Source organism: Acartia tonsa, chromosome 3 (genome assembly GCF_053477335.1).
Source record: "Acartia tonsa isolate MP-2025a chromosome 3, ASM5347733v1, whole genome shotgun sequence".
In the NCBI taxonomy this organism is placed as follows: Eukaryota; Metazoa; Arthropoda; class Copepoda; order Calanoida; family Acartiidae; genus Acartia; species Acartia tonsa.
In genome coordinates, this window is record NC_137262.1 from 57,199,459 (window position 1) to 57,224,388 (window position 24,930).

Consider the following 24,930-nt stretch of genomic DNA (forward strand, 5'->3'; position numbering starts at 1 on the left):
TAAGATGTTTTAAAAATGAAAAATGTTATCTGGCGTAAAAGTATTAGGGTGTCTGTCTGTTTATGTCCTTGAGTAAAATATAGCAGTTACAATTTGGTGCTTCTTTACAGGGCAGCTTAACCGTTGACTTTGGACTGTAAATTACACTGGTACCCAAAGATTGTTATCACGTTATCGAATTCATTGGCTCAAAAACTTTTGGTACTTCAATTGAATTTTGATTGGCTCATTCCAAACTTTTCAATCCGTTATTTTTATCTACAGAAGGGGTAATTTTGTTATTTATCATTGAGGACTTGTGAATGATTTTATTGTCCATTGTCTTAGCGTTGAGGATCTCTGAAATTATCGTATTTATTTATAAGTTGTATTATTTTTTTTATAAATGGCTTAACTTCCTTATAATATTATCAAGTATTAGTTAAGATATACAAGTTTAGCTTTTATTATAAATGGTATGTTTTCAAAATTTCAGGGGTTAATATTACAACATTTTTATTGGCAGATTTCGAAAATCTTTCTATTATTGAGCTTCTATCATGAGCATATCTCCTTTACTTTCAAATTGCCTCACCCTAGTCTAGTAATCATTTCTCAAAGTTCTTCTTTCTTTTTAAATTTTTTTATTTTGCATAGGTAGAAGTTGTATTTTTTATGAATATATTTGGCCCTTTATTCAACTGGGGAAGTTTTAACACTTTTGTGTGAATACGTTCAAGATAAAACAATATCATACAAATCAGATTTTTGTATAGCCTTTTATTTGTATTTCTTTCAAATCCTAATAGTAACTTTCCTCTAGCCTGAAGGGGAGGGAAAATAAATAGCTTTAAACCACTCCAAGACATTCCATGAAAATTACAATCAATACGAAAATTTTCCTAGATCTCCAGCTTTAGACCAAAAATGACTACTTTATTGCAATTTCTTACATACAGAAGCAACTCTTTATTTTAGACTTTTAGACAAAGATTGTGTAAACTACGGTCGATGGACGATAAATTAATTTACAACCCCAATGATGATAAACAAAATACCCTTCTGTATATTACAATTATTGATTGAAAAGTTTGGACCCAAAATTCCATCAAACATTTTGGGCCAGCTAATAAGATAAGTTGGTTTTTTATTAAACTTTAGGTACCTGTGTACTGTACAGTCCAATCTGGCTGTTCATTAGACCTTAAAGAACAAAAAACTTGCTTATAATTTGGCGCGTATTTAGGAACACCATTAGAAGATTTTCTTGATTTTTTTTCTTAGTGGAACCATTCAGTCACTCAAGGTCGCTAGTGCCGATAACATGTGTACTCTCGTAACGCCAAGGATACAGGGATTAGACAATAATAGATAAAATAATCTTCCCCCAATTTTCATTATATTAAAGAGTGCTTTTCGTAGTGTTGTTGCAAGTGAAAATGTTAGTTGTTGGTAAATTTTGCTGCAGTAAACTTAACCCTCCTTGGTTAAACAGTGAACATTTTAGAGTGATTCTAGAGTTTATGCCCCTTTGAATTTTATTGATATAGAATTGAGCTTAACCAGTAACAATTGACATCCATCCCCAATTGTGATAAGCAAAATTATCCCTTCTGTAGATTAAAACTATTTGTTGGACACTACTAGTTTAAAATTAAATAAAAGCACAAAACAAATAAGCTAACGCGGTTATAAAACTTTGGGTACCAGTGTGATTTGAAGTCCAATGTCCCCTCCCTCCCTTTGATTTAGTCAGTGATGGTTCAAGAATTTCTTTAATTGATACAGTTATAGATTAACGTAGAATCTTTCTTTTCTTCACTGTGCAATAAGTTACACCTTTTTTGGGGACCAACATTCCTACCAATATTCTTTTTTTATCGCCAAGCGCCTGACAAAGCAGCAGTAGACACAATTTTTAATGTATTTTGGCACTAGACTTGATCTTCTACAACAAGTAGACGAAATTACACTTTTGAGCAATCTACATATCAATAGTCTAGTACCTCAAGGGGTCAATAACTTATTAGAGTGATAAAAGAAAATCTGCTTTCACTCCCCAAAATATTATGTTAGGGCCTTGCAGGGAGGGAGTGGACAATTCATCCATTTCAACATATTTATCAGTAGTTTTGGGTAAATTAGTCATTTTACTTGTTAAAAATTCTTTCAATTTTAATCAGACAATCTTCCAAAAACTATATTAAGTTAATTTTAGTAATAGATAATTCTTCAAGAAGTTATCATTGTTTAAATATTTAAAGAAGGCTCATTAAGATTTCATAGAACTTATTGAATTAAAGAAAGGAAATAATACATGCATCAATGGAAGAATTTTAATTAGTTTTTAAAAAGGCCTTGATTCTTTATAATTTATACATATTCATTTATTTCAATCATATTTTCTCTTCTAAATTAGCAATTAATATCATTTATTAAGAGAGGATAGAAAGATACCTGTAACAAATACAATTTTGTCCATAAGTAATACAACCGCAAACGTTTAAAAACTATGATTATCTTATTTGGAATAAGGATGACAATATCCATAAAACGCGAAGATTCGATCATTAACACTTGTAGAGAGTGTCAGAACTGAATAAGTAAAATATGAAAAAATTGTAAGTAAATTTGCTGCGAATATGGATTCTGTTTAAGGATATCTTACGTTTTTAGGATTTGATTGTAGAGATGCTTTGCTTGTAACACTTTTTGTTTTTTGAAATCGTTAGGACAATCTAACATGCCTGAATTAACGACAAGAGCTAACCGTTACGGACGGACAGACTACTGACCGTAATTATAGAGAAGCTTTGCTTTTAAAAACCATTAAATCTTCTATTTATACATCCTGACTCATTCTCAAATGTTAAAACTGCGCATTAAGGTTATGGTACGTTATGGGCTTTCATGTACTTTGCCCTGGGATAGAGGGATGGGACAGTGAAATAGAAAAATAATGTTTCCTTTAATACTTACTAGCGGCTTCGCCCCTAGCCTCTAGGGGCTGTGCCCCAAGAGGTTTGATCAAACCAATTTTTCGTATTTTAGATTTAAAAGAAAAATTTTCTTTGGGGGGGGGGGGGAGAAATTTTTTTTTTTTTGGGGGGGTATTTTTCATTTTTTAGGGGGGGTTGGGGGTGTCCCACCCCCCAAAAAACAAGTTATAAACCTTCCCGGGACCTATGAGAAGCTACCCTGTAAAGGAGAACCCGATCGGTTCAGCGGTTAGCGAGATCCTTTGCTACAAACAAACAGACAGACAGACAAACAAACATCGTTCTACTTTGTATTATAGATGTGAAAAAATCTGCATTTGGGAGTTATCAAGTTTTGGGAGAAAGAAAAGGTTGTTGATAGAATTCTTCTTTTTATCAATGCATGTTATTTACTGTCCATACAATCAAGTAAAAAAGCAAACCCTTGGTAGTGTAAAATAAACTTTTGATTTTTTGATAAATAAAATATCTGATAATTCAATTCTTAACCCTTACAGATCGGGCCCCAATTCCCACCTTAATAGATCGGGGGGGGGGCTCTTTGAGCCCCCCCCTCTATCTCGGCTCCTGGTACAGATAAAGACGTAACATTTTTTTCTGGTGGTTCATGTGTATTTTTAGAGAAAATTACGTTTTCTAGTCATAGCAGTCAGACCGCTCCTTAGCCGCTTTTTAGCGGCCAGCCGCTAAATTTTAAAACAGCTGTAGAGCGGCCAATTTTGCAGCTAGGATGACCAAATTTTAGGACGAACTTTTATTTTTCATAACAAAAAAATTACTTTTTCTGATCATCACCGAAAAACGGCAAATAACGGAAACCGCCATTTTCGGCGGTTACGGCGGTAAAACGGCGATTGGCGGCTCAAATTAATATTTTTATCTGTTTATTATTGCTCAAGGATTTACCAAAAAAAATTATAGGTCTCTAGCTGTAATAGAAGCCACGATATTCATGATATATGTCTGTTGTAAAAGCCGGACAAAAATCGGTCATAAAGTCGGTCAGGGAGCGGTCAAACGGTCATAACACCACTTTTCTCAGATGGTCATTGATATCTAAGTATTCACCAAAAAATTTTAGGTTTCTACCTTATACACAAAGGTCATAATGTAGAAATTAAGATTTATTTAGAATTTTTTCTAATTTTTTTTGCTACCCAACCGACTTTGACCGGACACTACGACCGACACAGACCAGATATCCTAATAAAATCAACTCTTGCCGACGTATAATTACTAAACTTAAAAAGTCATGAAGTTACAGCTCTCCATCTTACCTACAAAAAAAATGAGATTGAAAAAACTAGAGGGGGGGCTCTTTGAGCCCCCCCCCCCGATCTGTAAGGGTTAAGCTTACCTGAAAAGCATTTCATAATTAAATAGTACCTTTTAGAGTTATTTAGCTTAAGTTTTACAATTAACTAATGGCTGTACCTGTAGTATCCGGGGAATGGGGGCAGAAAAATAGCCTTAGACCATCTGAGGAAGTACATGAAGCTTCTCTAAATTTAGGATTTAATCTATTAAGTGGTTAATGAAATCTTAAAATGAAAAACCTTCCTAATATAGGATTTAACTTGTCATAATAATTTGCTATTGACCTGATTATTTTGTTAGTTATTTTATATGCTAACCATGCATAGTAACAAACTTGGTTGTCAAGATGAATTGAGTTTTATTTGACCTACAAAACTATTTTACTATTGGCTATGAAAGATGTGTGTAAGGGGGGGGGGATAGTTTCACATGGTAAAATCCAAGAAGGGAGAGCAAATTAACTCTTCACCCATCAAACCAACAAGCACCCAAAGAAAGAATTTTTTAGAAAAATTTTGCAGATATCCTTATTTTATTATATAAAGTAGTAAAGTTCTTCTTTCAGTGAACATAGGTCTTAGAATGGATTTAGACTATTTATAATTTTGAGTCTTGGAATGATTTTAGGTTATTTTCCCTTAACCCTTGGATATTATTGTTAAACATTGATCTCACTGTTACTATGCAAGACTACTGTCCTTGTTCAGTGAAACTACAACCTTTTTTTCCTCTCAGTACCTGCTATGTAGTTAACAAAAGCATACAAATGAATTTCTTTAGTTTGAAAAGTTTTTTTTTCAGACCTCAGCCAGCAGCTGACCAACCATTGCTTTTTCAATATTTAAACCCTTTATGAAATTAATAGGTAGTTTTATAACCCTAGATGGCCAATCAGACTCAATTTCTAGGTAACCTACGAATATTTTTGTTAATATCTAACTACATTATATGGTTCAATCACATTATAGGAGCGGCGAAATTTTTGGATGATAAAATTTCCCAAACAAATTTTTATGATAAAAATTTGACTATTTAAAGCTGACTTATTATTTGAATGAATTGAAAATCCTGCCCCTTTCATACAAAAATGTGTTTACTTCCTAACCAATAATGTGGTCTGATTAATCCTACACTATTTTCCTATTGGTCCAGTTAAGTGATTTGGGATCTAGACCTTTTATATTTATTATGAAAACAAAAAAATCTTATTGTTTTTAGAACAATTGTCTTATTTTTCATTAAAATTTCCTTTATTTTCTAATATCTTGATAATAGTGTTTGTAATGAAAATTCTTACAAAAGTTAGAAATAATTTTATTAGAACTTTTATTGTCCAACTATATAATGAAAATATTTTATTGTTATAGCTTACTTAAATCTTTAAGTAAAGGATTTTTTAGTTAAGAAATATTTACTCCTTTATTTTGGATAGTATATAGGAAAAGAGACTTTGTTTAAAAGAGATTTATAGAATCCAAGAAAATTTTGGTAAGATTACATTTATTACACAAATTCAGTGGTGCATATATTTTCTTGAAAAAATAAGAACAAGGATATATTGAACTATTTTTGTAGTATAGATTAGGAAAAACAATTTAACTTGTTTGAGAAATTTACACCCCTGCATGAAATTTTTAGTTTTTTTTAATATGTTAGGTAGGTATTTGTAGCACAGCTAGATTCTTTAAAAATAAAAAATAAAGGTTTTTATAAAATATATATTCATTTAAACTTAACATTTAAAAATACATTTTAAACACTGTTAATATAAGATATACTTACAATTTACTAAGTATTCAATAGACTTTACATTAATTAGGAGGTATTCATTTATTGCTTATAAAAATTGTTCAGAAATAGGTAATATATTTCAGAAATGAAACTACCTGGTCCTATTATTTTATCAGAAATGATTTGATTACTATTTTAATAGTTTAACAATATTAGAGGATCAATTCATGTTATATTGAAAACAATTTCAAAATACTTAAAAACATGTTAAACTGAATATATTTGTCTTAATGCCTAATTGAATAGATGTAGGCAATATAGTTTTCTTTTGATAAAATATCTCAGTATTTTACTCCTCTGAAGATTTCTTTATTGTTTGAGCTTGTAATGGATATCTGGAAGATTCCTGAAATAAATTAAAACAAGAATGATACAGATATAGTTAAGAAAAAAATTTTCCCAAAAATATTTTATTATGCTACACTAGTTTACATCACATCACTATTGCTTTTTATCATTATTTGATACTTTTCAATATGAAGCTACTTTTAAGAATTAAAACTTCGTACATTTCAATAGCAATTTCAAAGATCTTAATTAACCAGGGAGTAAGAGAGCGGACAATGGGCAATTAATTCAATTTAAGAGTTTTCACTGAAAAGCAACGAAAACCAGATTTATCCAAAACATTTGACCAAAATTATAATATTAGGGATCATGGTAATATAATTGAGAACAAAATTAGTTCTAAGAAAAAAATCATTTATTTGAAAATTAGATTACCAATACATCACAATGTAGTAAACATTCTGTAATTAATCACTAGAAAATCATCCTTATAACTTCGTCAACCCTTCTCATATATTTTTAACTGCTACCTAAATTCAAGGGGTTCTTAGATCGTTTAATACATAAATATCACAGTAGAGTTTCTATACATGCATAGACGTCCAAGGGGGGGGGTAATGGGGCGATTACCCCCCCCTATTTAAAATTTACCCCTACCCTGGGGGTGCCGTAGGCACCCCCCAACCATTTAGGACGGGGTATTTACCCCCCCCAAACAATTTTGGGGGGGTAAATACCCCCCCCCAAACAAAGAAGATAAAGTATAGAATAGAATCCAGGTAGAAGATTCTGCCTGGCTAGCCTGAATCTAAATTGGAACATTTGAAAGACTAAAACGGCTACAAGGCTGTTAGTAAATCACATGATTTAAGTAATTATTCTGAAAAAATATTCAAAATAAATTCCTTTTGCAATAATTTACTAAAAGCCTTGTAGCCAAGCCTCGACCTTTCTCTTCCCTATTCACAATGGATTAAAATCGAATTTTATGTGCAAAGCCTTAAAAATTTTAATTAAAGTAAGCAACTTACTTTTCAAAAATGTACCAAAATTATTGGTCTCAGCCTTTATATGATAGGTTTCGCTCCTATGCTGTTTTCAAACAGCTGATTATACATACTAGCAACTACATCCATACATGAACTTGAGGTAGGGGAGGGGAGGGGAGGGGTTGTACCCATTTAGCTGACCCTTAAAAATTATAAACGTGGTCAATCATACTTATCAAAACAAGGTGAACATTAAAAGTAACTTTTCATCTTTATCTAAAACGACCAAGCATCTAATGCTGGAACCACCTCCATGTGAGGTGTGTATTACAGCGTCAGTTTTCATTCTATGATTCTAATATTTTAAAGGGCTAAAGAGTACCCACTGTAAACGATAGCAATATATTCAAAGATAAATCATATAAAACTCAATATGAAATTAAATTTCAAAGGCTTAAATCAAATATTTAACAGTATCTATTAGACTTTGATACAAATTAAATTTTTTAAATTTTGTCCAACTAGTCATTGTGATTTGTACTTAAGCATTATTGTCTTTACTGCGCAAGTCAAAGATTCCTTCAAGTTTCCCAGAAATTTTTAGGGTTTTCACTTCTATTCCTCCTTATTCTATGCCCCCAAAATAAAAAATCTCTAATAAAAAAAAATTTTGCGCGCTTCGCGCGCATTTTTGATACTGTATATTTAATAAAATTTAAATTACCCCCCCCAAAAATTTTACCCCAGGGGTAAATTTTGGAGGGGGTAAACTAAATTTACCCCTGCCAACAGATTTCAGGGGGGGTAATTACACCCCCCAAGCAAATTTTACCCCCAGGGTAAAAAGTTTGGGGGGGGTAAAAAAAAATTTGCGGCGAGCTTCGTGCGCCATTTTACCCCCCCCCAAAATAAAAAGCTTGGACGCCCCTGTATACATGAAATGACATTTTCTTGGGAAAAATATTTGTTAAAACCAGTCATCTTAGGACAAATTTTTCTGTCTGCTTTATTCAAAACTAACTCAGCTAGTTAACAGGGCATTCATGCGCTAGTACCCAAAGTCAGTCAGAAACTACTGAATTCTTGCACATTCCCTTTAAGCCAGTACCAAAGTCTAAGACTCTTAAAAATTGAATATTCAATCCATTGTCCCCTCCCTTACTCCCTGTAATTAACACAATGACAGCACATAAATATCCTACTACTTATTTTAATTAGACAGACAGAACACATAGTAGAGAAGCTTCTTCACTAAAGTATTGTCAAAGGATATAATTTTCTTTATATTTTAATTGTTCATTAATTAAGAAAATATCTATAGATCCTTTCAGATCATTTCCTAGAAATTTGCCTTAATTAAATATTTTTTTTCTTAAAGAAACTAAATTCAACAATAAATTGATTAAAAATAGTAATATTTTTTAATGATTCATTGAGATTACTGGCATAAAAGTAATGATTTTTATTATAAAGAAATATTTTAAATGAATGCATATATAATGGAATTGAATTAAATAAAGGTACTAAAGGGTAGTTAATTTTATAAAGTTGCTACACATTATAATATTTAATACCTAAGCTTATCAGCCGCCTGTTCAGCAGTTAGATCTCTCTGACAGTTAGCCAGCATTTCATATCCAACCTTAAAGGAAACAAGTTTTGTTAAGATCATCATTATTATTTGATCATGTACTTTTATTGAGCAAATGGTCTGACCCACCTTAAATAGCTTTTTTAAAAGTAATTCTTCTTTAAGACTCAAATTTTTAATAGACATGACATATTTAATATAACATTATTACATGACATGTTTCCTAGTCGTTCAAGTTGATTTAATTTTTCTTACCATAAACTTTTTGACCATAGCAGATCTAAGTAGAGGAGGGTAGTAGAGTGCATGAAACTGCCAATGATCACAGTTCTCTGACTCATGACCAGGACCTAGAGTATTTTGATTGTATCATAGATGGGGAGAAGGTGATTAATATCAATATTGTATCAAAATTAAGTAATCTTTAATTTTAAAACCTGTAGGAGCTCCATGAAATCCCATAGAGTAAGGAAAGCTGCATTCAAAGAGGTTGTCATATTTCGTTGTCAGTTGTTTCATTATGTCTGCTAGACTTGTTTTTTCTTCATCTGTCAGATCACTCATTCTAAATGGATATTGATTAATTTAATATCAATCTTTTCAAAAGGAAGAAAAAATTAACAATCTTACTTACACAAAGATCAAAAAAATCTTTTAAATAGAGTTTATATTGTAGCTGACAGTTACCATAATTCTATAATTTGGATTTTACCTTTTGATATGTCTTGACTTTGGAATAATCATAGTCTCATAAGGCCATACTGCCCAGTAGGGAACAAGTCCAAGCCAGTCTCCATTTTGTACCACTATTCTTTCATTCTTCTCTACCTCCTGTCTTAAAGTTAAAATAAATGGTATAATAGTTATTTCTCGTATTGTATTATAAAAAGCTTTCCGCTGATTTAAAATGTACAATTATAATATTGAAACCAGTTTTTTTAGCCCTGAGATGCAGAAGGCACAGGCTAAAAAAACTGGTTTTAATCTTATGATTGTAAATTTTTATATTCCTAGAAAACTGGATATAATACGTATAGATGAGAACTGGTTCTAATCCATGGGATATTTATCAGTTTCGAATGAATATGAGAAATTGAATTCTTATAATCAATTTTAATTTATGAATTCTTACTTGGCATAATCCATCAGAAGATTAGAACCCATCTTGTTAAAGTATTCCTTCATGTTCTTGTCTTTGGCAGCTGCTTCATTGGGCATGAATGAGGAGGCCCAGATTTGGCAGTGGGGGTGTGGGTTGGAACATCCCATTACTGCACCCTTGTTCTCAAATATTTGCACCCACCTGAAAATTGACGTATTGGAAAAGTTCTTTGAAATATTTAAAGGTTACAAAACAATTTCTTACTTGTATTTTTGTCCAAGATCATTAAGTTCCTGCACCCATGCATCAATGACATGTCTTATTTCCTCAATGGACATGATGGGTACTGTTACATTAGATTTGGGGCTGAAGCACATCACTCTGCAGGTTCCTTTGGCTTGTCCACACCTTTAACAAAGTTATTCATCATTTATTGTCTGTAAAAAAAAAAACAAGAAAAGAATGTTACTGGAACATAATACATAATTCTTGTAATGTCAGAGGGATAGTTTCATGAAATGCATTTCAACTTGAATTTAGTGAACTGCGTATTTTTTCTTGTTCAATGGCTTGAACTGATTTATAGGGCATATATTTGAGAGAATTTCAATTTTCTACCATGGAGTTTTAAAAATATCAAGACTTAAATATCTTTTTCTTGTGATATTTGCAACTTATACAGCTGGTTTTTTTTCTCACAAAAACAGCATGATTACTAATTTATTGATGTCTATTTGTTTGTTATTTGTAATATAAAATAATTTATGTTTGATGGTATACTTGTAACTTATGCTCGAAATCATTTTTCTAAACTTCATTTCATAGAACTATTCCATTAAACATACCTGAAAAGTGGGTTGTCACTGGCAGGTGGTTCAGGTACATCCTCCAGGAGTGCTGGAAAATCATTGTCAAAGATAAATGTTGAGGTATATTGAGGATTGGTTTGGCCACTAGGTCTTGTCACTCCAGGACAGAGTGGATTCTGAAAATGATTAAACCATTTGCAATCTCTATTACATATCATAGTGTTAGTTGGCAGTGAGGGAGGGGACATTAGAATGTTTATTACACTATTCCCCAAAGTTTTATAATAATTATTTCTATTCGTTTGTTGAACACTTTGGGGACTTTTAATGAAATGTGATTGGTTGGTTCATTAATTAAATAGGTTCTAAGTAAATGTCATTAATTTATTGATAGATAAAGAAAGTTTTGTTATTGATGATGTAAAAAAAATAGTTACTAACCGTAGGGTCAAATTCAGGTCTTTCCTCTTCGTTTGACTTTTCCACTTGACCTGACCAAGGTCTCTTCATTCTATAATATATTGAAGATCAAGCTCCATTCTCAGAATCTTATGCATGTTTGACTGTCTGTTTGTAATTGGTGATAGTCCCCTGTTTAACAGTTTAAATTATAACTTCCAGATTTGTAAAATTGAAGGTGAAATGTCATAACGACAAATCGGATTTGTAAAAATCAATATTTTATAACTTGGATGTTGCATTATGTTTTCATGTATTCTACTTGTGATACTTGCAGCTGGCTAAAATAACAAAAACCCCTCGCACCTCCTATACCCCATGCCCTACCCTTGGATGAACGAACTGACCAATAAATGGGGTCCCCATTAGCAACCTTAATTGACAACAAATTTTCCACTGTCAATGTATTCATATATTCTATGTGCATTTTTGTACAGAAACCTCACATTTTTAAGGATTGCATTTCAATTAACTACAATTATATACCTATGTGGTGAGACAAGAATCCATTCTCCTTTCAAAGGGTTCCATCTAACATGCTGATGATCAACCGGGTTAAAACTCATCTTTAAAAATCTGAAATTCAGAACATGACTGTCTTAATGTTTTACAGAGACTACCTATAGTTTTGATTGTTGGGAGTCGTTATTCTAGTAAATAATATAGCCTTTAGAGAATATTTTTATCATAAAGTTTTCTGCTGCTAAAATATTACTTAAAATCATTAATGCAAATAGTTTTTTTTAGTTTCTTATTTTTAATGTCTAAATGTGCCCAGTAAAGAACATAATACAAAATTTAAAAGAATCTGTTATTATTAATTTTAAAGGCTGATAGGTTCCCATTTTTCATAAAAGAATCAGTTGAATATTATTATAGTTTGTTCTGTTTTATAACAACAAATCATAATGAAAATTTTTAAACATGTTTAACATTTAACTTTAACCACAAAACTACAACTTAACACATAATAAAAAGTTATGTTATTCACTATCAACAGAAGTAATACTATTATAAAAGTACTTTTTTTAAAAGTTAGACGCTTGTCTGGACTTATTAAGTGTTGATACAATGCAGACAATAATAGATTTTTAAAATATAGTCTTGTATAACAATCTATTTTAAGGAGGGCAGTAATTTTTATTTGTAAAGAGATTGTTTTTATGTTTGAATGTTCTGAATATGATTATTAGTGTAGGCATGATTGCAAACTCTTTTTAAAGGTTTTAAAGTATTTTTTCGTGGATTTTTATGCACACCCTAACAGAGAAGCTGTCTGCTAGTAAAACCATGTAGTCAGCTGTTTACAATATCAAAACATTGAGAAAGCCAGTTTATAAATCAAAACATTGAGAAAGCATTTCTCTCTGTCTTTGTATACAGTAAGGACAGCTTTCATATCATTTCAAGGACAGGGATAGGGTAACTGGAGATAAACTATTATGCCTCCAACTTTTCTGTGAGATTAAAAATAGTATTTTTGTAATATGTATGCAATTCTTTGTTGATAAAAAATAGTTTTGATGTGTGTATATTATCCCTCTCTTTGTCTATTCAATGATTATGATTTAAGTTCTTAATTTTATGAAATGTTTTTTCTTGCTGTTAATGTACTATGATAAGTTGCTTTGTAAGTATGAAAAAATAATCTTGGCAAATTTAATTTATCTATTCTTTTGAGTTAGGTGAATTTTTATGCACTAAAATGAACTTTAAATAAAACAGACAAAAAATCTAGGATAGTTTTTCAGGGAGGGATGAACTGATGACAGTTCAATTAATCTACAACTCTTTCATTCCCCCAAAAACTTCAAATTTTTTTATAGCAGAATTTTAAATACTTTAATAGGGGAAGATTGATTTATTGTATAATATTTTTACCCTCCAAATTAGGTAAGAATGCATAAAATTCAAGATTGGTGAATCATTAGTTTCAAAACCAAGGAAAGTTAAAACCTCAAGAAGCGCAGCAATAATAGGATCACAAATTTTAAGGGTAAAGAAAATGACAAAAGATGATAAAGATTTTGGCAGGTGTTGTCAATCATTTGCTGAATATGATATTTTTTTTGTAAATAACTTAGTCAAAAGTATTGATAGCTTTCAAACTCCTTTGATAAATAAGAGAGTCAATTTATCCATTTGATAAACACGTAGGAACGGACATGATTCATTCATAGAGCAGCATTGCTACTATATCAATATATCCATTTCTTGACAGACAGAAGGACAGATAAAAAAGAGTTCAATCTTTCTATCTAAAATTAGAAGTAGGGAACATTGACATATATTCAGTGATTTTAATCAGTTTAAAGGGAAAAGTAGGTTGCGGGTAAAATCCGTAAAAGTGTGTATTTTAAGGCTTAGAAATATTAGTAGAACGATATTATTCACTAAATATGTGTATTTCTTATTGAAAAGAACTATAGACAACAAAGTTTTTTTTAAAGTTAACCTAAATTTTTATCGTTCTACTACTGTTTTTAACTTAAAACTCACAACCTTTACGGATTTTACCCGCAACCTACTTTTCCCTTTTTCAATGTTTGTATGAATTTAATTAAGCTTATTTATAAGATTTATACCAAAAGCATATATGATGTAAAGAATTAATTAAAATGAGAAGATGCAAATGGTGTAAAATCTCTAAAAGTTTGTCCTTACAATTAGTCAGGTCAAATGCATGAAATTGAGAATGAATGAATCACTCTATAGGTGTTTCATCACTTCTGCAAAATTCATCACACAAAATGTCAATTATTATTACAGCACAATCTGCCCCTTACCTTTGTTCCCTTAGCCTGTTCAATTATTGAACAGGCTATTGTGTCATTTAAGTACATAAACCCAGGCAGGGAGAGACATTGGACTGTTTATTTATAACTTATTCGTTGGCTTGACAACTTTGGGGACTTTAATTGAATTTAGATTTGTTGTTTCACTTATATGATTGTCCAAATTTTTCAACCACTAAGTATAATCTCCAGAAGGTGTAATTTTGTGTATCATCATTGGGGGAGTACATTAATTTATCAGCCATTGTCTTATCCCTTTAGATCCCTGATACAAAACACTTTAAGCGGTTGTGATATCACATCCCCGTTCTTTCTATTATTATATTATGGGGAATTTTTGCAGTTGAATAGCCAGGAACTCTTGCTATGGGTATTAGTCATTGAATATTTTTAGGAGCATAGCATCTCTATAGTTTTATATACGAAAAAGAAAAAATGTCATATAGTCATTGGATAATTAAGAAGATTGACATCTCTATGAATCAATGATGTTATACAGGACAACAATTTAGGTCTTATTTTCAATGGAGGGAGGGGTTATTTGGCTTTTTATTACACTAGTCCCCATAATTTTATAATAACGTTTTGTCATAACAATTTCGGGAACTTAAATGTATTTTGATTGGTTGGTTCATGAAGTTAGTTTCTAAACGTTTCAACCACTAATTGTAATCTACAGAAGGGGTAATTTTGGTGTATTATCCCTTTAGATCCTTGCTTTCCCCCCCCTTTTTTCTTTATATTCTTCCTAGTAGTCAATTTGTTTAATTGTCAAAGCTGAGCAACGAAGAGATTTCTCATGCTTGTTTAAAATAATTCAAGGTCTAAAATGACGCCATAATGTTTGCAAACTAAATATTACTAAATATTTCCATTTTTTCTGTTTGCTCTGACGCAAATTTTTCACTTATCTAAATCATAAATGCTTTGCTGCATACCTTGAGTTAAAGAAATAAATATTGTCAAAATTTAATGATATTAAAATCTCAAGAATTATGAAAGAAAAAATAAAATTATATTAGTTTATATTTAGAACTAGCGAATGAGTGTGGAAATTGCCATCTTGTTAAATTAAAATTATTAACCTTTTTAAAAAGTACATAAGATACTGAACAATGTACTACAAAAATATGTAAAGGAAGTTTCAATATACAGAAAAATATCTGAAAAAATACTTAAAACAAGGATGGCAATTTTCAATCATGGCAATATATTCCCTACTAACTTTTTGCCAGTTAAATCATAATGACTTTTTAAAATCATGTAAGAAACTTTTACTTTAACTGATGAAAGCTAGATGTAAAAAGGTTTTCTACAGTAACCATTTCACTTTCTAACAAAAATGCTTGAATTACAAATGAACAGACTAATTAGAGAGTAGCTTCGCTACTTAAATATCAATGAAAGTACATATGTACAAAGACTGGATAGCAAATAATGAGCTGCAAGCCGGCTTCAGCTTTTTTTAGGCCGCGTTGAATAAAGATTCGTGTAACTGACCTAAAATGCTTCTTATTTCAGGAATTTTGGAGGATTTTCTATTAAGTTTTAGAAGATTTTTAAAGCTACAAATTAATTAGGTTTAAGCATTCAATAATAACTTGCTATTCTATAATTGGGGTATATGTAGTCTCTACAGTATTTACGCAGTCTAAGATTAATGTTGATCTGGACCCTACACAAGGAGGGATATGCCATTAGACTGTAAATTACATTGGTATTTTCTAGGGTTGGGCCGGATATCCGGCCATTTTCAATATCCGGCCGGATACCGGATATTGAAACTATCCGGCCGGATATCCGGCTCTATAATTTTTTATACTTTACACCAAAAATCTCTGCTTTTTAAAATCTTAAATGGCTATAATTTTCTTATTATTGAAGCTAGAAGAACATTTTTTCTGAATAAGTTAAACTTTATGTAAATTTATATAAGATTTCTGAAGAAATTTTTTTTACTACTTTAATATCTGGTAATTTGGCCGGTTATCCGGCCGGATATCCGGTAATTTGGCCGGATATTTGCCGGATATCCGGTGTTTGCCGGATATCCGGCATTTGAAATCAGCCGGATATCCGGTATACGGCCAAAAAAGTATCCGGCCCAACCCTAGTATTTTCTATATTAACACTGTATTGCAGTTCACTGTTATTGTGGGTTATCTACCTATTAACTCATGCTTGTTTTATTTTATGAATAGATATTTATGTTCTATTGCCCAATCCCTGCAATTTTAGATGAATTTCAACATGACATGCAAATACTAAAAATCTTACATACAGGGATACGGGTAAAGGACAAAGGGCAAGAATTTAATTTTTATCTAAATGCCTATTAATAAAACTCTGGCTTTGGAAGCTGGTAAAATTTGAATGATAGATTACAATAAGGAATTGAAACGTGTGGACACTGAACCAACTAATCAAAATTCAATAAAAGTCCCCAAAGTTGTTAAACTAACGAATAAGAATAGTTATTTCTCGCATCGTATTATAAACGGCTTTCCGCGGATATAGAATGTACAATTATAATATATACATTATAATATTTTTTAGCCGGTGCCTTCGGCACCTCGGGGCTAAAAAAACTAGTTTTAATCTTATGATTGTACATTTTTATATTCGTAGAAAGCTGGATATAATACGATGCTAGACATAGTTTTTTCGTATGGATGAGAACCGGTTCCTATCTACCGGATTCGAATGAATACGAGAAAACGTAATTATAAAACTTTGGGGACTAATTGAAATAAATAACCAAATCAATGTTCCCCTCTCCCTGAAAATCCTCTAATTAAAAACAAATATATTCATTGAAAAGTTTTTAAAGATATGATTATTTAATAAATAATATAATTTTATTACTTACTGGTGAAATATGAATTTTGTCCTAAAAATATTTCAATAGAAATATGAATAATTTATCAATTTGTATGACTCACGTAATACTTAAATTTTCAGGTATTAAAATGACCATTTTAAGATACTTAAGCAACAAAAATGTTAAAATTTTATATCTAACCTTCTTGTAAAGCAGTTTTTACAATAACAAAACATTTATTACAATCAAATAATAAGAATAATCTAATATAAAATGATATAAAGAGAAGAAAGTAAGTAGGATAGAAAGCAAAATTATTCACTAATATACATCCTATATTCAGCCGGTGTATGTGTGTGTGTGTCAGTGTGGTGTTTTTAGTGTACAGTACAGTTCTAGATCCAGAGGTGACTGCAGTTACAATACCTGGCCCTTGCCGGCAGCCAGCTATCTATCTATCTTCCCTCTATCCATGTACTGTCTCAGCCTCTGTTATACAATCTATCTATCTATCCCTCTTTCTCTTATACTTTTTATTTACAGACAATATTCTCGTTTTTATACATGTTTTATTTTGTGTACACAATAATACATACTATTTAATATGATTTACCTAGTTATTTTTAAACAGAAATTGCGTATTTTTTGTGGAGACTATTTGAAGTGGATAAAAATCACGTCGCGCGAAAATTGCGCGCCATTTTTCTGGGTAAAACACGTGGGAGATAGATAGATACAATGATGCGTTCTCTTGTGTATTTAGAACAATAATGTTACTAAGCAAAATATATTTTTTTATATATATTTTGATTCTATGATGTTTCTTTTAATTCTACAACAGTTGTATAACCACAAAAACATATGATTTCTAGTAATTATTAGATCATAAAATGCATAGTGACGCAAAGAAGTTAAATAAGTATATATAAAATATATTCTATTTAGTAATTTACAATTCTTATTTCAGATAACAAATATAAACAAAGTTCAAACTTAAACAGTGATTTAAAATCTATTGAAGAAACTGAAGACAAGGCTGGTGAATTCCCAAAGTTTTTTAAGCTAGCTTCTTGAGTTATAACTGAAAGGAAAAGGACACTCATAGACTTATATATTTACCAAAAAAACGCCAATAAACAAGAAAAAGTACCTAGTAGAACATAAATATAACTATTTAAATCACTAAAGATTTTTTTAGTTTGAATGAAGTACAAATTTTGCAGTTTTTTTTCTGCTATTAATGTGTTTTCTTATTATTATGACTTTCATTTTACAGTTTTTTTTGTGGGGATATAGTACCTGAAGAAAACTTATTATGCTTCCATTTTTATGTCAGTGAGAACTAACTCACGCCAGGCTACAATTGAATCAAGACAAAAGCAAGTGCCGAGCTCTGGGACCTATGTATGGTGAAATTAGACATAAAACTATGATGATTCCAGGTAAAACCAAAATATTTCAGCGGGATCTTTTTAAAAAAATTAGATTTGAAAATTTCAGGTTTAATTTTCACCCCCTAGGAGTTGCCGTATAATCATGACAAGAAAAGCAAAGATTGCTTATTTAAAATTTTGAACAAATTTGCTTCTATTTAAGGCTGAATTTCCGTGACCTTAGCAAAGCAACTGATAAAAATGACCATTAATTAACTCCCTTCAGGAGTGGTTTTATGAAGAACTTTATAAAAGCAAACTTGTTCAAAATTTTAAAGAAATAATCTTTGCTTTTCTTGTCATGATTATGCGGCAACTCCTAGGGGGTGAAAATTGAACTTGAAATTTTCAAATCTAATTTTCTCAAAAAGATCCCGCTGAAATATTTTGGTTTTAACTGGAATCATTATGGTTTTATGTCTAATTTCACCATACATAAGTCCCAGAGCTCAGCATTTACTTTTATCTTGATTTAATTGTAGCCTGGCGAGAACTGTGACTTTGAATTGTACCATAGTTTCTCAATATGAGAAAACATTAATGATATTTTTGACTGGTGAAAAAAATTATGTCATTGAGTGTCCCTACATTCTGCAGTACAACTGTTCAACGAGATTTTGGCGCTAGCTTTCTGACAGAAAGCACCAATGAGCGGCCAACCCTCTTCAGCTGATAATTCGGATTTGGTAAGCTTTTTTGCTGTCTTAACTTTAGGGTGGTTTTAGATTTAAGACTTTAAAAAGTTATATTTAAGATAAAGTGGTTGTTTCATGATTGTAGATAATGTTGTAATATTATTCAGTTTTAATACATTGAGGTAGAGTACATTGGGCAGTTTATTATTCTAGTTTTATAATAACGTTGTCGTATTCGTTGGCTTAATAACGTTGGGGTCTTTTATTGAATTTTGGGTTCTTTAAGTTCAGTGTCCAAACATTTTAACCACTAATTTAAGAGCTTATCAGATTTTATGGAAAAAAATTGTTTCAGAAGCAGAGGGTTGAAGAAGCCAATAATGCGAACATCAATAAGCTTGAAAAACAAACAGTAAGTTTTCTTCATTAAATCATAAGAAAGAGGGGGGAGCTAGATCCCAATTTCGGTGGTAAACGGCGATCTTCTTGAAAGGGGAACACCTGCCATTCTAATGTTCTTAAAATGACAATTAGGAAACAGTAGTCCTTATAATAAAGTAAAAGGATCTTTGTCTGTTTGTTTGTCTGTTTGTACCAAAGAATCTTGGTAACCGCTGAACCGATCGGGTTCTCCTTAATAGGGTAGCTTCTCATAGGTCCCGGGAAGGTTTATAACTATTTTGGGGGAGGGTACCATAACCCTCCCAAGAGAAATCAACCATGGAAAAAAATTACCCCCCCCCCATAAAATTTTTTAAAAATTATTTTTTATCTAAAATTAAAAATGAGGGGGGGGGATACCTCTTCCCCCCCCCAAAAAAATTATCTACTTTTTCTTTTAAATCAAAAATAATAAATTGTATTATCAAATTCGACTCTCCCCTCCTTAAGTGCCCCTAGAGGTCTCTAGGGCGTAGCCGCTAGTATACTCATAAACCGTTTCCCTGGGGGAGTCTAACTAACCCTATCATGGCACTATCTCTGTAGGGTTCAGGAACATATTAAAAGTTTCATCCATATTTTTTTTTCAAGTAAATGAGCTGAATTTGATTTCTTATTATTAGGATAGTTACTCTATAATTAAAATTTATCTGCCCGTGAAGAATAATTCCTATGACCACCCGCGCATCTAATCTATACATACTCATAGTTTGTCATGCTTTAAAAGATGTAAACGTTTTTTTTTTTAAGTTTTCGTGGTTTTTGCATATTATGTGTTATGAGAACTGAATATCTGCTCTCACTTTGTCTGTATTCCCAACCATGATAAGTTTGTGCTCCGCTTATTATGGATGTTGTCATCCTTGTCTTTTATTAAGTTGGAGAACGGTCACTCCGTGTCGACAGCCTCTCTGTGCTCCGACTCCATGGACTCCCTGTTAGACGAGGACTGTGTTGATGACGTCATCGTCTGTGCTCCAACGGCCTGCCTCACCTCGCCCCTCCACAAGGCTAGAATATGCGGGGGTGGGCGGCCCCATTCAAGCATAGGGCTTATACCCCCAGATATTTATAATAGGTAAGGCTCGAATCTCATCCCGTTAAACCATATCTAGCTATCTACTTTACCTTTGCCATTTCAAGACTAGATTCTGTAAGGGTTGTAAGGCCCCATTCAAGCATATTTAACATAGATAAGGGTGTATCTCATCCCTGTTCACGTAAGCCTAAAATCATCTTCTAAACTATCCCCTCCTCAAATATTTGTGATTTAGAGGGGGGGGGGGGGGTTGCAGGCATCGAGCAAATGCCTTCCTCCTCTTAAAAGGTCGTATAAAAATGCTTGAATTTTAACGTAATATAATTATAAAATCTAAAAATATCTACTTATAAGAAGTTGTATGAAATGATATAAGAAAGTAAATATTCTATTTCATAACGCTTGGGATTATATTAGTAACCTTATACTACAAGCTTTAATTCATTTTATAAATAAAAATTATAAATAGATAGATTTTTCAAAATTTACTACTACAACACTACTTCATAAGAGGCCTTTAACAGTTTTTTCTACTGCAGCTATGTCAGGCTCTCATTATTTATTAGCAAGTGATTATAAACCGGTTCAAATCACTCTAATTGCTTCAAGATAAAGGTCACAAAATCAAAAGATCTTGCCATATATTCATTCACTTGATGAAGTAATAACTTGTAATAAGACTTTTTTTAGTGTTTACAAGGATTTAAGGGATTAAACTATGAACTCTAAATAGATAAACACTTTAAAACAAACTTTTACTTTAAGCTTGCACAATACAAGCTTGAACCAACCAATCAAGATATTTAAAAGTACAAAAATTTAATTCAACGAATGAGAGAACATGTTAATAAAACTTTGGTTTCTAGTAGGGATGGCAATCCGTCAAATTTTTGGACCGGATTCGGATTCTTACAAGAATCCGTCCAAAAAAAAAGACGGATTCCCGCGGATTCCGGATTCTTATTTCTGGCGGATTCCGGATTCTAGCAATATTTTTAAAGGCTTTTTTTTAATTAAAAAAATTTATGTGCTATATATGTCCTAAAAATTAATGTTCTTGGTGTTCTCTATAATTAACTACCGAGAATATAACCAAATTTTAAAAGATTTTATATATAATGATGATAATCTTTGCCCTCAAAAAGGCGAAGTTCAAAGAAAAAACTCAAGACGCTAATTTAAGCCCACCAATTAAGAATCCAAATCCGCTATTATAAAACGGATTTCGGATTCGGATTCCAAAATTGGCTAAAAATTGGGCGGATTCCGGATCCCGGATTCGGATACGGATTGCCAACCCTGGTTTCTAGAATAGTTTACAATTACCCATCCCTATATCTTTCCTAATTGTAGAATGTAAATTTTTTAAAGCATTACTTAAAACAAGAGTTTCGATATTCAAAAAAGCTAAACTTAATAAATCAAACAAGAAAATAATCAAACATTACCCAACATTTTGATAAGAGTTGCTAACCGTTACTAACTTACGGACAGACAGACAAACATAACCTAAACATAGAAAAACTTTGCCTTAAAAATAGGTATAATATATGCAATAAATGCTGAATTAACATTCATGATTTATTGAACTTTGCTGAAATTAAATCTTTACACGCTTAATTAATTTATATAAATTCTAATTGTCAGCAAACATAGGGTTCAAAATTCTTTCAGGTCAATCTGGACCACTTTAATCTGAAAGGGATAGTACCATGAAAGAAAAATCAGGAAACCCAGCAATTTTTAAATTTATCTATAGTGGAAAAGCTATCCTATGATTCACTTCGTCTGGTTGTTCATCCGTAAAGCTATGGGATCAGAATGTAAGAGGGGGGAAGTTTTGACACATTTGCGTAAACAGTGAGTGTAGGCTTTATCTTTGAACTGAGAGGATGGGTAATAAAAGAAAAATTCATTCTTATATGATGAATTTTCCCAAGTTTTAAGATTTTTTGGATAGGCCTCCAGGTTCAGGAGCTGCAGGCCTTCAGGTCCTGGAGCTGCAGGCCCCCAGTTGGTCTCTTAACAGGTAAAAATAAAAATCTAATTTTTTTAAGGGATAGAGGTCAACTTATTAAGCAAAATATAAATCTTTTTTCTTCTAATATGTAAATAACATTTATAAAAATATGCATATTTAGTTATATAAAATGACCTCTAAAAAAATTCTGATTTTGATATTTACCTGTCCAATGACCACCTGGAAGCCTGAATCTCCTGAACCTGGAGTCCTATCCAAAAAATCTTAAAACTTGTGAAAATTTATCATATAAGAATGATTTTATCCCTGATAACCTATCCTCTCAGTCCAAAGATAAAGCCTATACTCATTGTTTACGCAAATGTGTCAAAACTTCCCCCCCACTTTTTCTTGGCTGTTATTTAAGATAGGCTGCTAATATATTTTTTGATACTTATGGATATTGTTATTTTTGTTTTTCATCTTTATAATACTTAAAAAGTTTTAAAATCTTCAAATTATTTTCAATTTGTGATTGTTTCATAAAATATTTGTTTTCTTTTAAACAATCTTGAATAAATTGAAAAGAGGTTTAATATTGATTAGAATGGATTTTATAACTCCATAAATCATTGAATAAACAAAAAAAAGTATGCTCTCTAGTTTTAGTTATAGTTTGACTCCTTTTTGTGAAGATAGTAGTTATATAAAGGGATACTAGACACACTTTGGTTCATAATTAAATTAATACAAGAGCAGTTGCTAATTCGGGGATGACCAATGAAAGATAAAGGTTGTGAGTTTTAAGTTAAAAATAGTATTAGGACGATAAAATTTATGTTGACCTTTAAAAAAAAATTTGTCTATAGTTCTTTTCAATAAAAAAAACACATATTTAGTGAATATTACCGTTCTACTACTATTTTTAAGCCTTAAAACTCACACTTTTACGGATTTTTAGCGCAACCTACTCCTCCCTTTGTATTGCTTAGGAATAATAGGATGGGATTGCTATAAGTAAGGTTTTTTTTTATTGTCTGTAGCTTAAGATTTGCATAACTACTGAACCGATATTGTTCTCCATTTAAGAGAGACTGCATATAGGTCCTATGGTGGTTTTAGGCTATTGTAATTCTAGTTGATAAAGTCTGCCTCCCCCCCCATAATGATATTAATTCATATTTCTAATGTCAGAATTTTTTTTATTTGCTTTCTTCCTAATATTTCAACAAGAGATATTTGTTCTCTTATTGGGAGAAAGATTGTTTTATCATCAAAAAATTTAATATATTAGTTACAAATTTAGATTATTAGAAAAGGCCCAAATACTTTTTATCAGTTTTCTTATGAAACAAAAGCGTCTAGTGTCCCTTTTAGGATGCAGTCCTCATCTTTACAGGACTATGTGTCCTACGAAGTTGGAATATTATTTAATAGTGAGGGGACTTTCCCTTTAAGGTACAAAATAATATTTTAATACTCATGTCCTTTATGTGAAAATAAAATTCGATTTGAAGTTAACTTAAGAAAACGCCCAGTGAGAGAGTGGACAATGGGTTGTTTTTTATACCAGACCCAAAACTTTTATAATAAAGTTTTATTATACATTGGCTCAACAACTTTGGGGACCTTAGTGAATTTTGATTGGTTGATTCATTAACTTGAGTGTTCTTACGTTTCAACCACTAATTTTAATCTACAGAAGGGGTAATCATTGAGGATATACATCAACGTTACAGCCATGGTCTTATCCCTTTAGATTCCTGATAAAGTTAATGTTAGCTGATAGTGAACTAAACAATCATTTTTGTCTGTCTGTATGTTATCATTTTTAAGTGTTTTAAGTGTATAATAAAAAAAATATACCTAACAAATATTCTAAAAAAAATCGAATATACTAGTCTCTGGCAGGGTTGATGCTATTTATTTTACAAGAAACCATATATTTCTTCTGTTTAGAGTATCAGGGGCCCGACAGCGGCAGCGAACCTTCTCTACGTCCGCCGACATCAGTACGGAGCGAGAGCCGATTATTCGGGCCAGCCGCCGAACAATCTACACAGCCGGCAGGCCGCCTTGGTACAACAGCGAAGGACAGCAGGTAAATGGCCGGTTACTCCAGCTGTAACCAACATCTGAATTGATTTTTAAAAAAACATTACGTGATTCAGTTGTTTTAGTGGTGGGTTTGTTTTGGTATTAATGACTACCTTTTATCTAACAACAAAATATTATTTTAGATATATTTTGCTTGTTGGTTATACCTTATTATAATATTTTTTTTCTAATTTTGTGCACGTCGTTTATTATACACCCATCTAATTTTCATTAACCTAACTTATCAACTAAACTCCAATCCCAATTCAAAGTACCCAAAGTTTTTGAGCCAATGAAGAAAATATTACTTAGCTTCAAAACTTTGGATATCGGTGTAATTTAAAGTCCAAGGTTCTCACCTTTCTTGGGTCTTACACTGGGAAAA

The 24,930-nt window shown here is 31.6% G+C and overlaps 2 protein-coding genes across 2 annotated transcripts in view; one reads left to right on the plus strand and one right to left on the minus strand.

Moving 5' to 3' along the window:
• Positions 1–5,999: 5,999 nt before the first annotated feature.
• Galt (Galactose-1-phosphate uridylyltransferase) lies at positions 6,000–11,919 on the minus strand. Its single transcript, XM_080155329.1, has 10 exons — positions 11,811–11,919; positions 11,307–11,376; positions 10,902–11,041; positions 10,321–10,464; positions 10,087–10,257; positions 9,667–9,789; positions 9,392–9,519; positions 9,210–9,304; positions 8,938–9,005; positions 6,000–6,432 (listed from the first exon to the last, which is right to left on the minus strand). Exons 1-10 carry the CDS (start codon positions 11,888–11,890, stop codon positions 6,396–6,398), a joined length of 1,056 nt encoding a protein of 351 aa, XP_080011455.1. The 5' UTR covers positions 11,891–11,919; the 3' UTR covers positions 6,000–6,395.
• Positions 11,920–18,915: 6,996 nt separating this feature from the next.
• The window catches only part of l(2)k01209 (uridine-cytidine kinase-like lethal (2) k01209), a 28,312-nt gene continuing 22,297 nt past the window's right edge, over positions 18,916–24,930 (plus strand). Inside the window, exons 1-4 of the mRNA XM_080154615.1 lie at positions 18,916–19,059; positions 19,364–19,420; positions 20,328–20,527; positions 24,408–24,549. Coding sequence (XP_080010741.1) covers positions 19,021–19,059; positions 19,364–19,420; positions 20,328–20,527; positions 24,408–24,549 — 438 coding nt within the window. The 5' untranslated portion in view covers positions 18,916–19,020. The remainder of the gene's footprint in view (positions 19,060–19,363; positions 19,421–20,327; positions 20,528–24,407; positions 24,550–24,930) is intronic.

Coding starts and splice junctions, on each gene's coding strand:
- Galt (XM_080155329.1), bottom strand. CDS start 11,890: ATGAGTTTTAACCCGGTTGATCATCAGCATGTTAGATGGAACCCTTTG. Junction 11,377..11,810: donor ATTCTTGTCTCACCACATAG/GTATATAATTGT, acceptor AATATATTATAG/AATGAAGAGACCTTGGTCAG. Junction 10,465..10,901: donor AGTGACAACCCACTTTTCAG/GTATGTTTAATG, acceptor ACTTTGTTAAAG/GTGTGGACAAGCCAAAGGAA.